The following is a 15859-nucleotide window of genomic DNA, read 5'->3' as shown; positions in this document are numbered from 1 at the left end:
GAACTCAAAGCTGGATTTCCTTCCCTCTCTTGATCTTCCTCCCATTTGACAATTGTCTACAGGCTTTTGAAACCCAAGATTACTATCCCCAACAACTCCTTGATGTAGATCAGCATTTGTTGCCCATCCCTAATTGACCTTGAGAAGGCTGTGGTGAGCCATCTTCTTGAACTGTTGTAGTCTGTGTGGTGTTAGTGCACCCACAGTGCTGATAGGAAGGGAGTTTCAGGTTTTTTTGCATCAGCCAGTGAAGGAAGGGCATGATAGTTCCAAATAAAGATGGTGTGACTTGGAGGGCAACTAGTAGGTGATGGCATTTCCATGTGTCTGCTGCCCTTGTCCTTCTGGGTGGTAAAGGTTGTGGATTTAGAAGGTACTGCTGAAGGAACCTTGGTAAGTTACTACAGTGCATCTTGTGGATGATGCACACTGCTGCCACTGTGCACCAGTGGTAAAGAGAGTGAACGTTTAAGGTGATAGATGTGGCGCTGACCAAGCGGGCTGCTTTGTCCTGCATGTTTTTGAGCTTCTTGAGAATTGCTGGGGCTGCACTCATCCCAGGCAAGCGGGGAGGCACAATCCTGACTTGTGCCTTGCAGATGGTGGACAGGCTTTGGCGAGTCAAGAGGTGGGTTACCTCCTACAGAATTCCAAGCCTCTGACTTGCTTTTGTAGCCACAGTATTCACATGGTTGGTCCAGTTAAGTTTCTGTTCAACGGCAAATCTCAGGATGTTGATGGTGAGGGATTCAATGATAATTATATTTTTGAAGGTCAAAAGAAGGTGATTAGAACCTTTCTTTTGGAGTTGATCATTGCCTGGCATTTGTTTGGCATGACTGTTACTTGTCACTTATCAACACAAGCCTAAATGCTGTCTAGGTTTTGCTCCATTTAGGCACAGATAGCTTTAGGTTCTAAGAAGTTGTGATTGGTACTCAACACAGAAGTCATCGGTGAACATCCCCACTTCTGACCTTATTTTGGAGGGAAAGCAGAAGTAACTGAAAATGGTTGTGACTAGGACACTGCAGTGTTGCCCTGGGGCAGAGCGGATTGGCCTCCAACAATCACAACCATCTTCCTTCGTACTAGCTACGACTCCAACCTGTGGAGAGATTTCTCCTTGATTCCCATTGATATATTCAATTTTGCTAAAGCCACAAGTCAAATGTTGGCTTGCTGTCAAGAACAGTCACTCGCACTTCACCTCCCACTTCTACTTTTTTCAACTTTGAGGTCTGCCCTGTGAGCACTTAACCCTTCATTATGGTTTCTCAACTTGTGAAAAAAAATCCCATTTGGCATTTAATGGGTGCATATAAACTTGATCTATGCAGCCACTTGAAGTGTAAAAGCAGTTACTTCTTGAAACTGTTCTATGACAGAGCCAACACTATTTTACAGTGAGTCCCTACATGGCACAAGTATTTTTGGAAGCAATATTCAACACTTGTTGAGCCTCAGTTGATGACCTTCATGTTTTGACACTTTATATGGCACAATTTCATGCAAGTGGACCCAGCAGCTGTCTCATATCATTGCTAGTCTGTTGGGAACTCCTTGAAGCAGAACCTGCTTCTTAATGGAACTTTCAACATATCCATCTTCCACAGTTGCCTTAAATGGTTGATAAGCAAATATGGATTCAATAACTTGCATCATTTCTGTGCATTTTTGAAGTCCTTTGGAAAAAACCTTTGATTCTTTTTCCTTTAAAAATTGAGTTGTTTATTTTACATGGATCATTTTGTATCCACTAAATCATGTACTCATATAAGATATTTAAACCTACGACATTCCCAAGCGTCAGCTGTGGCTCAGTTGGTAGCACTCTTGGCTCTTAAGTCACAAAGTTCTGGGTTCAAGTCTCATTCCAAGACTTGCGTGCAAAAATGAAGGCTGCACCTCCAGTGTTAGTGCTGCACTCCCTCAGTACTAAGGGAGATGCTTTCTTTCGAATGAGGTGTAAAACTGAAGCCTCATCTGCCCTATTAGGTGGACATAAAAGATCCCATGACACTATTTCAAACAATAATAGTCAAGCTATCCCAGATGTCCTGGCTAATATTTATCCCTCAATCAACATCACAAAAATAGATTACCTGGTCACTGTCACATTTGCTGTTGGTGGGAACTTGCTATGTGTAAATTGGCTGCCATGTTTCCTACATTTTGACTATGCTTCAAAAGCTCTTGACTGGCTGCATAGCGTTTTCAGATACCTGGGGTTGTGAAAAGCCACTGTGTAAATGCAAGTCTTTCTTATCTGAAGGTTTTAGCAATTTAGTATTTGTGTTCACCCAGCTGAGTGTCCGTTATCTATTCCTGACTGACTTAACATCTTTGCAGTCAGGCATTGATTCTGATGTGCAGTGAGATAGTCTGTAACAACACAGAGAAACAAAAGGAAATTGCGTTTGTGTTCATGAGGCAGAGAGAGAAAGAGAGACCATTGTGCTGATGAATCAGAGTTGTATCTTCTCTGGTTTGGCTGACACAGAAATGCAGGGACACCTATAGCTGATGCTGCCATCAGTTATTTTCAATGTTCTTCTTTCAGTCTATGCTCAGGGCGAATAGATATTCATTTGTGCTTTCACTTCAACTAAATCTACACTCAATGGCTTCCCATGAAAGGCTTTATTTTTGGATTTTTTTTTTGCCTGGTTAAGGATGGTGTAACTGTTGACGAGTAATAAATTTTGCTATTTTGCTGCAGCAGAAAGTGTGATTGCATTTAGGAAAAAGAGAGAGTGCTTCCATTTACAGAGCGCCTTTCACAACCTTATGACATCCCTAAAGACTGAACGAACTTTGGGAAGTATAGTCACAGCCGTTATGTTGCCAAATCTGGCAGCTGTATAGCACACAGCAAGATGCCGCAGTATTGGTGACTGTTGGTCAGACCACTGGGAGAACTCTCTGCTTTTCTTTAGGGGAGGGGAAAAAGTGCACTTGGATCCTTCACAAAAATAAAAATGGTTTCACTTCTCTTCCTGGCGAGTATTACATCATTAGATTTATTAGTTTAATACCAAGGCTATGGAACCAATGTATTTTCAAAATTTCTGAACATCACTGCATTATCGGTGTGTCTGGTTTTCTGTGCTGCTACTTTTTGGGAGGTGCTTTAAACTATCTTGTTATAATTTCTGAATTTTATTGATATTTTCCATTTATAAAATATAGAAAAGTAGTAAAATCAAGTAAGATCTCAGCATATCATTTTTTTTTAGGTTATTTTGACATGTTTGTTTCAGATTAGGACATTCAAGTGTGGCCTGTCAGTACTGGCAAGGCAGTCCATGAAGCCAAAGTAACTTGGCCCTATCTGTGCTTATAATTTTTACTCTCTGCTTTCTTCTGTTTAAGTTCTGTGGCTTTGAATCTTTGGAAGTGCAGTTCTTGGTTCCTTTTGCCTCATAAATGGTTAAGTCTGAAATGGGCGTGCCAGGATCTCTCTATCAGCAGCTTGAGATAAATGCAAATTAATGGAAGCAGAGATTAAACTTTTTGTGTGACTCATGAAGCTTCATGCCACACAGTTAAACAACCCTTGAACACCAGCGGCTTGGATGTTCGTGCTGTGGGAAATTTGGAGTCATAGAGAAAAGGAAAAATTAACCTCTGTTTTTTTTTTTGTCTGGGTAACCCGTATTGCAGGAGCTTGTACAAGTTGGATGGTCTGTTGATGCGTTCTAGATGCTGTGGGCCAGAGATGATGGCTTCAAAATTTTAAATTTAAGTTTTGATGGTTTCAATCAGAAAAAAAACTGGAATGACTAATTTTCTATGGCTTTCTATTTGTAAAGGACAATTGGACAATTTTACTTTTTTTTTTGACTTTTTACTTTCTGAGGTGTCTATACATAGCATTGTAGCATCGCCATGTAGCACCACAGGGGTAATATGAAAGGCTTTATTTTTGGATTTTTTACCACAGGGTATGGAAGGATGTGAGTATGTATCTGCATTTTCCTATTTGAGCTATTAGGTTTAGCTATGTTACTGACTGGAGATCAAGCTCTTTGCAACAGACAGAGAAGGAAAACTAAGGGAAAGTCACCACATGTTTAATCTCAGGAGCTTTTGAGGGGTTGGTTTTTGAGTGGTATTTGCAGCAGCCTGTGAACAGATACTGTGTCTCCTCTTTCGTGCTTGATGGATGTAGAGATATCCAACTGGGAGAGAAGAGAAATATTGTTAACCCACTGGCATTTCATTTCTGGGGCTTTCTTGAATGTCGGTAGAGACGATGGCGAGTTGCTCAGGATCAACAGACAAGAACAAAAACTATTAAGGCAAGTGGCCTAGGCCACCAGAAATGTGAAACAAACAATAGTAGCTATAGAGAATACAGTAGCATTGCATAAATAATTAAATCATATTGTGATTGTGGGTGTCAATTATCACCTTTTTATATTGTGTGGATCTTACAGGTTGCAGAAGGCATCAAGTGTGCCAGTGGTTGCTGCACGCTGTTTGTCCATTTGGGCCCGGACAGGGAGACAGGTGACCAGAGCCGACCCCTGTGTGATACAATGAAAGGCTCCTCTATCTGCTGGCTGCAAAGTCACTTGTCACCACTGGGGGAGGAGAGGAATTGTAGGAATGTGTTTCTCCCCCCCCTCAATCCCTCATGTGCTCCCTGGCCAACTCTTTATATTTAGTTCTGCTTCTGCTGTTGTGGTCCATTGTGAAGTGAGCTTGAGAAGTTTCAATCTGGCTCCATGGGCACATAGCACCAACACTGCTCCCTCATTCAGTGCTTGATTAGTAAATTTGCGGATGACACAAAGATTAGCCGGGTGGTTAACAGTGAGGTTGAGTGTCTTGGGCAGGAAGATATAGACGGGATGGTCAAATGGGCAGTTAAGTGACAGATGGAGTTTCATCCTGAAGTGTGAGGTGATACACTTTGGAAGGAGTAACGACATGACACTAGGAAGTTCTGAGGAACAAAAGGACCTTGGCGTGTGTGTCCATAGATCTCTGAAGGCAGAGGGCATGTTAGTGGGTTGGTGAAAAAGGCATATGGGACACTTGCCTTTATCAATCGAGGCATAGATTACAAAAGTAGGGAGGTCATGTTGGAGTTGTATAGAACCTTGGTGAGGCCACAGCTGGAGTACTGAGTGCAGACCAGGTCGTCACACTATAGGAAGGATGTGATTGCACTGGAGGGGGTACAGAGGAGATTCACCAAGATGTTGCCTGGGATGAAACATTTAAGTTATGAAGAGAGGTTGGATAGACTTGGGTTGTTTTTGTTGGAGCAGAGAAGACTGAGGGACGACCTGATCAAGGTGTACAAGATTATGAGGGGCATGGACATGATGGATAGGGAGCCGCTGTTCCCCTTAGTTGAAGGGTCAGTCACAAGGGGGCATAAGTTCAAGGTGAGGGGCAGGAGGTTTAGGGGGGATGTGAGGAAAACTTTTATACCCAGAGGATGGTGACGGTCTGGAATGCGCTGCCTGGGAGGGTGGTGGAGGTGGGTTCCTCACATCTTTTAAAAAGTACTTGGATGAGCACTTGGCACATCATAACATTCAAGGCTATGGGCCAAGTGCTGGTAAATGGGATTAGTAGGTAGGTCAGGTGTTTCACATGTGACGGTGCAGACTTGATGGGCTGAAAGGTCTCTTCTGCACGGTGTGATTCTGTAAATTGACAAGGTGATTCAGCCACCAGAGAATAGTTGATATGGGAAGTAGAAAAATGTTTGACTACTGTAGTTGAAGTACTCTTTTGACATCTGGAATTATGTTTCAGAGGGTAGGATAGAGAGAACTGTCCTCTGCGTGGAACTTGTGCTGTTGAGCGGTTGATGTTGGTAACTTAGTGACCACCTCGTAGAAGGAGGAGGGGAGAAAGGAGTTGATATTCCAGATAGTGTGCCGAGGGAGGGAAGATTAGAATCCATTGAAAACTCACCGGCAGGTTCACAATACTCAACAGAGTACTGTTGACAGTTGACCAAAGGTCTGGTTCACTAACGGACCTTTATTACTGGGAGCTAGAATAATTCCCACACAGCTAATCCTTCAACCCGGCGCATTGTTGTGTTGATTGGACAAGCAACAGAGACCTTACTAGTGCAATGTGCAGGTAAGCTACCTACATTCTAGCAGTATCCCTCTGCATACTTAGAGGCCCCTAGGCATTGGCTTCTGTCAGATTGCCCTTAGATTCTTAGTAAATGGTGTGCAACATTAGACAAGTAGAAATTCTGCCTGTGCAGATTACTCAATAGCCCAGTGTGGATAATGTTGAGCAGCTTGATAGACTGCTGTGGCCAAAACAAAGCGCATAACTTAAACGAGGTGCCAAAAATTGAAAGTGCACCACTTTAACACTAACATCTCTCACCTCAGTAATCATAAAATTGAGGATACTTCACAGATGCAAAATATTCACAAATGTAATGTCTTTTGTCTGAAGAGTTTTTCAGGTGAACCTGATTCTGTGATACAGTAAGTTCCTAGTAATGTCTGGTCACTGTGTCTATCCCAAGCCCTAAGATCACTTTTCAGATATTCGGCTGGATTCTTGATCCCTCTTCAAATACTTCAGAATCTATACTTGAATTTGGGTTTCATGGTTTTTGGATTTCAATGATAGAGGTGGAAGTAGCTCCTTGATTCTGTGACATGCCTTGTTGTTAAACAATGTAATGTTGAATGTTATAGATGAGGGAAGCCATTGAGCCCTTTCAGTCCATCCTTCTGTAGAAACCTGCAGTCTCTCCATCACTGCATTAACTGTCTTTTGAATGAGTGATTCCTGAGTTTTTGCATCGAATGTATCGATGGCCTACTGCTTAGGATATTGAACAAGTGACTCCTGACATCAGGCCTGAATTTATCTTTTTCCAGCTTGTACTTATAGCTTCCTGACCTGCAGTTGTACTTTGAATTTGTGCTCAGGACTGTTCTTTTCTATTCCATCTTAGAAACTGAGAGGTTGTTTTCACTGGGTGAAGAATTAAGAATTAGGGGGGTCACATCTTGATGTGGTAAAGTGAGGCACCCTGTCCCTTTAAGAGAATGCAGGTGTATAAATCATGTGACAGCACTGACAAATCACTGTACAGCACAGGCAACTGGGAATTGTAAGTCTAGTACTGGAGGTTTGAGTGAGTACGTATGACCTGGTGCTTTGCCCTTTGTCTCAATAAACCACCACTCTTTATGCTAACATCGGCCTCTCCCCAATACTGATTGCAAGCAATAATTGAGGAGAACATGGGAAGGTGTGCAGTTAGAGTTCAGTTGATCAATGAACTCATTTACCTAAGACATGAAACTTGGGATAAAGAGTTGGCTATTTAGGAATGAGATTCACTCAAAGGTTTGTGAATCTTAGGAATTTTGTGCCACAGAGGGTTGCAGATGTTCAGTCATTGGGTATATTCATTACTGAGATCGATAGGTTTTTGGACACTAAGGAAATAGGGCAGGAAAGCGGAATTAAGGTAGCAGATCAGCCATGATCTTAATGAACAGTTCAGCAGGCCTGAGGGGCTGTATGGCCTTCTCCTATTTCTTGTGCCCTGATTTAGTATGTGGTGTAAGTTTATTATGTTCCTTTCCATCCATCTTCTTTCAAGGTTGAAAGTTTTCTTATATTTTGTGATAACTCAGTTCTCGAACAATAAGAGTCAGATTCATTGGGCCGAATTTAATGCCAGTGGTGTTGGCCCCAAATGCAAGTGGGAAAGCAAACCCCACCTCGGCTGTTTCCAGGAGCCCTGATGCATATCTGCACCCATCAGGCAGTTTACTGTTAGGCATCGAGGCTCCCATCCCTTTAAGGGCAGCTATCACTCCTCCAAGAGCTTTAGGTCAGTGGGTGGGTCAGCTGCTCTTCAGTCTCAGCAGCGCCACCTGGAACCAGTGGGCACTGCTGGGACTGCACCTGGTCTGGAGCAGTGTTATGGATGACACCTTGGGACAAGGGAAGTGGGGTTAGGATTGTCCTATGATGGAGGCCCACATCACCCCTCAACGTCCCCGCCCTTGCCTTCATCCTTGACCTCTTCCCCCCCACCACTGATGGAATGCCAGAGGCAGTGGGAAGAAACCCTTAAGTGGCCCTTCGTTGGCTTCTTAAGGGCTTCAGTTGGCCTCTGGGTGGGAAGGCCACTCCACCTTTTCCACTGCTAAGAGAGACCCACAGCATCAGAAAGGCAATGGGCAGTCCAACCCCCACCTCTCCCCCCACAAATCCCAACCTTCCCTCCCAATTCTCTAGTCCCATCCACCACCCAAGGTCCCGAAGGTCCCATTAAATTCCAATCATAGTCTTTCCCTGCATCATTTCCAGAGCTTGGATGATGCTCCTTTGTGAATAATTTAAGCCATCCTACAGGGATCAGTCTGGACAGAGTGTGAATGGGCAGTTTGATCATAGAGGATATTGCTGCCATACCTGATTCGGATACCCACACACCATGTGAGTAGTCACTGTACTCCAAGAACTGCCTTTGGCTACAGAGAATTGGACAATACAGGGAAGGGTGAAATTAATTCAACATTTTGAAAATAATTTTGAAAAAAGTTGAGAAAGCTTTGAATTGCAGCCAAACCACAACCAAACTGGCTCCATTTCGTCGAAGAATGGTTGATTTGAGGAGGAAGTGAAACCTTACAAATGACACAACTTACACCAAAACAACTCAAAGTGCTGTTGAATAAATTGAACTTGTTTTATTATTTTATAACATGCCTACTTCTTTTTCTTTGACCTGGAATATGGCCCTTGCCCACATGAGATGTGCAGATGTCCACCAGACATGGCAGCAGTGCCGTCTATGGTCCAGTTGTTGCCTGGCACGCATGTGGCCTGTTCTAGTGCTGTTAAGTTATTCCCACGGCTGTAATCTCCAAGCTTTAGAAATCAGGCAGAGAGGGTCATGAAGCTGAGCCTTGTTGTCAGAGGATTGAATTCTGAGGAAGGGTTAGAAAAACATTCAGCCTTGAAATGAATGAAAGGATAGGCTTTTTAACTTGTTTTATTCATTGATAAGTTTTGAAGATTAAATGTATAGAGTGGCCAATCATAGTAAACCACTTGAATACCTACCCTGCTGTGTCTTAACAGCTTTCCTCAGTAGTGATATTGAATGTCAAGTTGTGTCCTGGCTCAAATCAAACACTCCCTGATATGTGTCACTGCCAAAGTACACTGTCGGTCATTTGAGATTCATTTTTGTCAAGTGTTTTTTTTCCCTTTTTAAATTTCTCCCCTTAGTGTTGAAAGCTCTGAGCCTTTGGTTCCATAGGCTCCTGGACCTAATAAATGCCCAAGCTTCATCGTGGCCTTGGACAGTAACTACTGACAGGCTTGCCAGCTATAAAAGACCTTGCTGCTGATGCTCTTTTAAATGCAGTCTGGTCTTCCTATTGTGGTTGACTCAGTTTGAAGCCTTTCATCTCACTCCCCAGCTCAGGAATGTTGATGCCAGCTGTAATATCCCTTCTCCCCAGCCAGGGATCAGTTAAATTGAGTGCAGATTGGGAATCAATTGAGGCGCCTTGTGGTCAGTATGATACAGTTGCACATTGCCTATACTGATGGAGCTATCAGGGCAGCTGGCATCCAGTTAGTTCTGAGTTTCTGGTTGGTGATGGGAATGTCAGGAGGTGTACTCAGAGGCCTGACATATTTCTGGCTATATCATTCGTGCAATGGAAACTTGTTTAATGGAAATACACCAAACCATTGATAAGCTTCAGAGTGAAGAGCTGCAATGAGTAGCCTGTAAATGGTGGTCTATAAATGGGGTGGAATTTTAGTTGGAATCCACGTGGAATGCATAGACTATAAATAAATCTGATTGGCAATATCAAGAGAATTTAATTATCTGGCCTGGTTGATGGGGATTGAGGATGTCGGACTGGGTAAGGGACATTTTCTGAGTCTCTGCAATCAGCATCACCACGTATACACCTGTTCATATGAATAGAATCATAGAATGGTTACAGCACAGAAGAGGACCATTCAGCATGTCATTGCCTTTCCAGCTCTCTGCAGCTAGATCCACTACCCAGTCCCTTCCCTGTGGCCCTGCAATTTTTCTCTTCAGGCTCTTATCCAATTCCCTTGAGAAAGGCACGATTGAATGCGTGTCCACCACACCCTCAGGTAATGCATTCTGGGTCCTAACCACTCGCTGTACAAGAAAGGTTTTTCCTCATGTTGCCTTTGGGGGTTCTTTTGCCATTTACCTTAAATCGGTGCCCTCTGACTCATGACCCCTCAATCAATGAGAACAGTTTCTATCTATATCTACTCTCTAGATTTCTCATGGTTTTGAATACCTCTGTCAAATCTCTTCACAATTTCTCTTTAAAGAAAATAGCCCCAGCTTCTCCAATCAGTCCTTGTCCCTGGTTCCATTTCTGTAAATCCTTTCAGCACCCTCTCTAAAGCCTTTAGGACTGTGTTGCCCAACTGCTTTTGCTAATAAAATTTAGTAACTGCTCAGGTATGGTCCCTTGATTGGCAAGTGCCCTGCCTAGTCTGATACTGAAGCCGACAGATCAGGTATGACACCAGATTTGATTCCTGGTCTGTGCATTGTGAACTGACCTTGACTTTGACCTAGGCAGCACCAGGAGCACTACAATTGGCTTCAACACCCTAGGCTTGGGAGACGAAAACCCATTGTGGTCCCCACTTATGATCACAGTAATCCCTGTCAGTTTTTTTTAAAGAAGAACTAAATTGTATTTGGATACCGGCTTTTGTGACCCAAGGTTGTCGAAACTCACTTTATAGCCAATGAAGTACTGAAAGTGTAGACACTGTTGTAATGTAGGAAGCACAGTAGCCAATTTACACAAACCTCTACACCCTGCTGTTTTAATGATGTTAGTTGACCAGGCCACTGGGGAGAACTACCTTGCTCTTCTTTGAATTAGAGTCATGGGATCTTTCACATCCACCTAAGAAGGCAGGTGGGACCTTGGTTTAGCGACTCATCCAAACGGCAGCACCTCTGACAGCACAGCATTCACTCAGCAAGGCCTTGGAGTGTCATCCTGGATTATGTGCTCAAGACATTTGAGTAGGACTTGAACAAACACCTTCTTAGTGCTGAGAATCTTTACCACTGAGCCACGACTAATGCAAGTGTAATGTATTGATATTCGATGTGGACAGTTTCGACCACCGTTTAAACAATCTGCTCATACATGTGCAATGGTTGCTTGGGTCAGGTACAGGTCAGGAGAGTAGCTGGTACCTATAAAATGAGGCCCTAGCTAGAGCTTCAAGGAAATTGCAGGAAAATGTCTTATCTAGTGTAGTAGAAGCCCTTGCTTTCAAGGTACAATAGGATTAAAGTATTTGTAAGGATACAGAAACCTATTGACGCTTTGATTTCTGTCCTTTGATTGCATTGTAATGGCTTTGGAATGGTTCTGACGAGTTCACGTTTCAACCAGATAAGAACCCTTTGTACAGCTCTAGTTAACAACAGGGATTCAGGTCTGAGTTGGTGATAAACTTACTCAGTGCTAAAATTAATCTGGATGTGTGTATTTTAGTGGTTTCAGTCGAAGCCCCGATTTTGAGTGGATAATGGGTCAGATTACTCAAAATGATGTTTTAATCTTCTTCATGCAAACCTGTTTAGCCTTTAGGTCTTAGAGGTTAGTTTGCAGTTTAATGCAGAAAAAATGTTAAGTTTGAAGGAGAGACTTCAGTAAAATGTAGTGTTAAATCGTGTTTTAAGCTTAATTCATAGTCAATTTATTTTTGAACAAGCAAGAAAAATAGTTATAAATATTCATGGAAAAGCTACTCAACTGCCCAAACCTACCAGCTGATCACAAACCTATAAAAGCATAAAAGCAAAATACTGCGGATGCTGGAAACCTGAAACAAAAACACAAAATGCTGGAAAGACTCAGCAAGTTTGGGAGCATCTGTGGAGAGAGAAACAGAGTTAATGTTTCGAGTCCGCATGACTCTTCTTTACAGCCTGCAGTGTCGTTGAACTCCATGTTTAGTTTTCAACCCTGTTTCTAATGAAACCTTGTCTTTTCTTTCCAAAGGGGGAGTCTGTTCTCTCTGTGCTCTTGGATGATGAGCACACAATCGAAGAGGATGTAGCCCACTACCTGGTGTTCTCTGGTTCCAGCCAACACCATTTAACCAGCACACACAGGATAGACCAGAATACATTGCAGACTGTCACTCCTGGTAAGTGAGAGTACCCTGGCTCTTTTTTCTTCTCCCTCCTCGATTGCCATTTTACACGCAAGCAGAAAATGAAGTAATTCAAACACACACGCACAGAGGATGTTAAATTGTCAGTGACATTGTGTTTCATTTGTGAGGCATAACATACTTCATATTGTTTAATTGACCCTGCTTCAAAGCTGCTACACAGTGTGTCAGTGCTCTGTACATTCAGTGTATTATGGAATGAGGAAATGATGTATTCCCAAATGAATTTCTATATAATAGGCTACTCTTCACTGAGATCATCCTAAACAGTGTTAAATGGGCGATCCTCAGACTGTTTCTGTGTTCCTGATGATGTCAACTAGGTTTGAGCTGTGACCTTATTTTCTTGCCAAGGAGCCTCTCCCCATCCTGTTCATCCTGTCACATAATTAATTCATGACTGATTGTCTACCCCTCCCTGATGTTCCCTATTTTTAGTTTGTTAGCAAATTGTGCCTAATTACATGAGCTGTTTGGAAAAGGGAGGGGTGATTATGGTTCTTTTTACCTTGCCGAGTTTTAGTAAGTGATGGGTGTAGTGTATCTAACCATGGAGGTAGTTGCTGTGCCCCTTGCAGCCTGGAAGATCCTGAAAATCTTCTCCAGCATAAAGAAAACATTTAGCTTGGTCGGCACTTTGTTTTAAGAACAGAATTACACAAAATCTGGAGCAAAAAAGGGACAAGCGGCTCATCAGGTCACTCTATCCGGAGTTTACGGATGCTTAAGGGAGACTTGCATTTTATACAGTGCCCTTCACAACCTGGGGATGTTCTAAAGCACTTTCCAGCCAATGAAGTCTCTGGGGAGTCAGTGGCATAGTGATAACGTCACTGGACTAGTAATCCAAAGGCACAGGCTAATGCTGTAGGGAAATGGGTTCAAATCCCAACATGGCAGCTAGTGGAATTTAAATTGTTAATAATTCTGGAATTCAAAACTAGTTTCAGTAATGGTGACCATGAAAGTATTATCAATTGTTGTAAAAATCCATCAGGTTTACTAATGTCCTTTTAGGGAAGGAAATCTGTCATTCTTACCTGGTCTGGCATACATGTGACTCCAGATCACAACAATATGGTTGACTCTTAGCTGCCCTTTGAAACGGCTTAGCAAGCCACTCAGTTCAAGGGCAGTTGGGGATGGGCAGTAAATGAGGGCCATGTGTGTGATGCCCACATTCTATGAATGAATAAAGAAAAAATGCTTAAGTATTTTTGAAGTGCAGTCACTTTTGTCATGTAAGGAACGTTTACTCTAATGTATGCCCCATACTCGCTGCTTGTTGGTCCTATTCTGTAAAACATTTTGTTTCTTTACCCACCCTCAAAAAGAAAATCAAGCATTGATTGTTACGGCACAGCTGATGGTAAATGCTGAGCTGCTCAAATCCCAGAGGGAAACTTGAATCAACTGTTTTGCAATTTGTAGATTTATCTCAATGCTTACCTTGAATTCAGTCGTAATAAGTCCACCAAAACTAACTTAAAGCATTTATTCATAAAAGAATTTTAAGCACATTCACAAGTCTACAAATTACTACTCCCCTGATTAATCTAACTCCCAGTTATACCTCCGTTAAGGCAACAGAAAACACACAGATTTTAAAAGACCCAGGCAAAGTTAGCACAATACCCTGAACAGTCGAATTCAAGGTGAGTTTTTCTCCGCTTCAGTTCTTCGTAGACAGCAGCTTGAGGTTTAGATGCTGGAGGCTTTTCACACTTGTGTTAGATCTTAAAAATGCCTGCCCTTACACACAGTCTTCTCTCCTTTATACATATTTTCCCCTTTGAATGCAAATTCCCATTGTTTCACTACGTCTTTGGGCTTTACCTCTCTAATAATAAAAATCTATCATAGTACTAATTTTACTAGTAACCCTTGGGAAAAATAAACACACTGTTTCTTAACTTCTGGCTAGGTGAAACATTTCACCCCCTCTTTTGAATTCAGGCTACTCTGGTTTATTTAAAAATGGAAATGTTCCCTTCACATCTCACATTCTAAAACTTCACCCATGTTGACCTACTTAGCATTTCAAATCTAGCTTCTCTTCTTACATCAAAGCGCACGCATGCACATACCCCACCCGCACACAGCTCCCACAGCCCACACACCCCAGTATCACTCTACAATAAATCCCAATGACATTATGAAAATGATTATATTGTCCTGACATGATCTATAACCCCCAATCGTCCTTTCTCACATGATGCTGGTCCAGGTCATTTTGAAGGTCTTAATTGACAGTGAGTCAGCTGCCTTCTCTGTCTAGCTCATTTGGAAGCTTGAGTTACAGGTGGGTGCATGAATGTCTTTGGGTGATATTTAACAAAAACAGTAAACATTGTTTCATGGAGTGACAAAAAGGTCCAAGTTATTTTTGCTTATGTTGCATAATAGATTTCTTTCAAAGGAGCGTTATAAAATAAATATGCAGAAGTATTTCAGTGGCTAATTCTCTAGCGATAGCTAGTTTTAATAGAATATCTTAATCATAAATGCTGAGAGTGGATCAAGATGGGTAATGTCAGCTGTCACCTCCTCCCTGTCTGTCTTTACACTCTGTATGTTTGATTCTCTTTAGAGCCTGCACTTTGTATCCTAACACAGAGCTGACACACTGCCTTTTCATTGAGGAAGGCAGATCCAAGTTTCTGCCAGCACAGGAACGTGGGCTGTTAGTCGTTAGATAGGTAGCTTGAACTGTTTATCAGCTTCTGTCTATCCAGAGCCATTTCCCTTCAAATATCCATTGGTCCTTATCTGAGCAGTGTAAGTGTTTTTATTTAAACTGTGCGTTTGCATGGAAGTACTGACTCTGAGTAACTTGCTGCATTCACAAGTTTGGATTGAGGAACAATCCCACATCTGGTACCTCACCCAAGAGCTTAGAACACGAGTGTTGGCAGGGTGAATAGTCATGAAGCCATGAGGACAGAGCCCAATCCTGCCATTCACTGATACCCAAACACACTTTACAGTTTGAGTCACTGGATGATGATCAAACAAAGAAACTTTACCTGTCTTTTGGCTGTCCCTCCCCAAGGTGCACTGAGCTATTAACACCACACACCCCCACCCCCAAGAAGGTATCTGTAAGCCAGCTCAGCACAGACTGGGGACTGATCCAAGAAATTCCATTTTCATATTTTTCTAACTTCTGTTCTTTCAGTAGGTTTCTAAATGGGCTTTAACTGCATTCTCCTATTGGTGTAATCAGCTTTTTTGATTTAGAACCCAAAAAATGGGCAAATTCACAGAAAATTAAGAAAAATAGTCTCTTTAATTCTCAACATCACTGAAGCTCAAGAAAACTGACATCCAATTACTAGGTGTGGTAATTATGGTTTTACTCAGTGTGCAATGTACCTTTACGAATAATTCTTGTTATGAAAGATCACGTGATCTGTAGTAACCAATAGGAGAGTAGCCTGGGCTACCTCAGCAGATCGGGCAGAGATACAGTTACGAGTTGGAGTTGAAAGCACACGTGTAGTTGCTGCTGAGTACATTGTAAATAAACTTAGAGGTTCCACCCAAGAAGTGTCTTAAGTTGAACTCTATTATCAATAGCAGCAACTCGGACACCCTTACAGCAAACTGGCGATGA

General features: G+C 42.3%; 1 protein-coding gene across 8 annotated transcripts in view; it reads left to right on the top strand.

Moving 5' to 3' along the window:
* Positions 1–15859, top strand: part of LOC121270011 (A-kinase anchor protein 13-like) — a 394374-nt gene that overhangs the window by 109829 nt on the left and 268686 nt on the right. For all 8 annotated transcript variants that reach the window (XM_041175277.1, XM_041175275.1, XM_041175276.1 and 5 more), the window contains one exon: positions 12069–12216. In XM_041175277.1, the coding sequence (XP_041031211.1) occupies positions 12069–12216 (148 nt within the window). The remainder of the gene's footprint in view (positions 1–12068; positions 12217–15859) is intronic.

Source organism: Carcharodon carcharias, chromosome 26 (genome assembly GCF_017639515.1).
Source record: "Carcharodon carcharias isolate sCarCar2 chromosome 26, sCarCar2.pri, whole genome shotgun sequence".
Classification (NCBI taxonomy): Eukaryota; Metazoa; Chordata; class Chondrichthyes; order Lamniformes; family Lamnidae; genus Carcharodon; species Carcharodon carcharias.
This window is presented reverse-complemented; position numbering and strand designations above follow the sequence as displayed.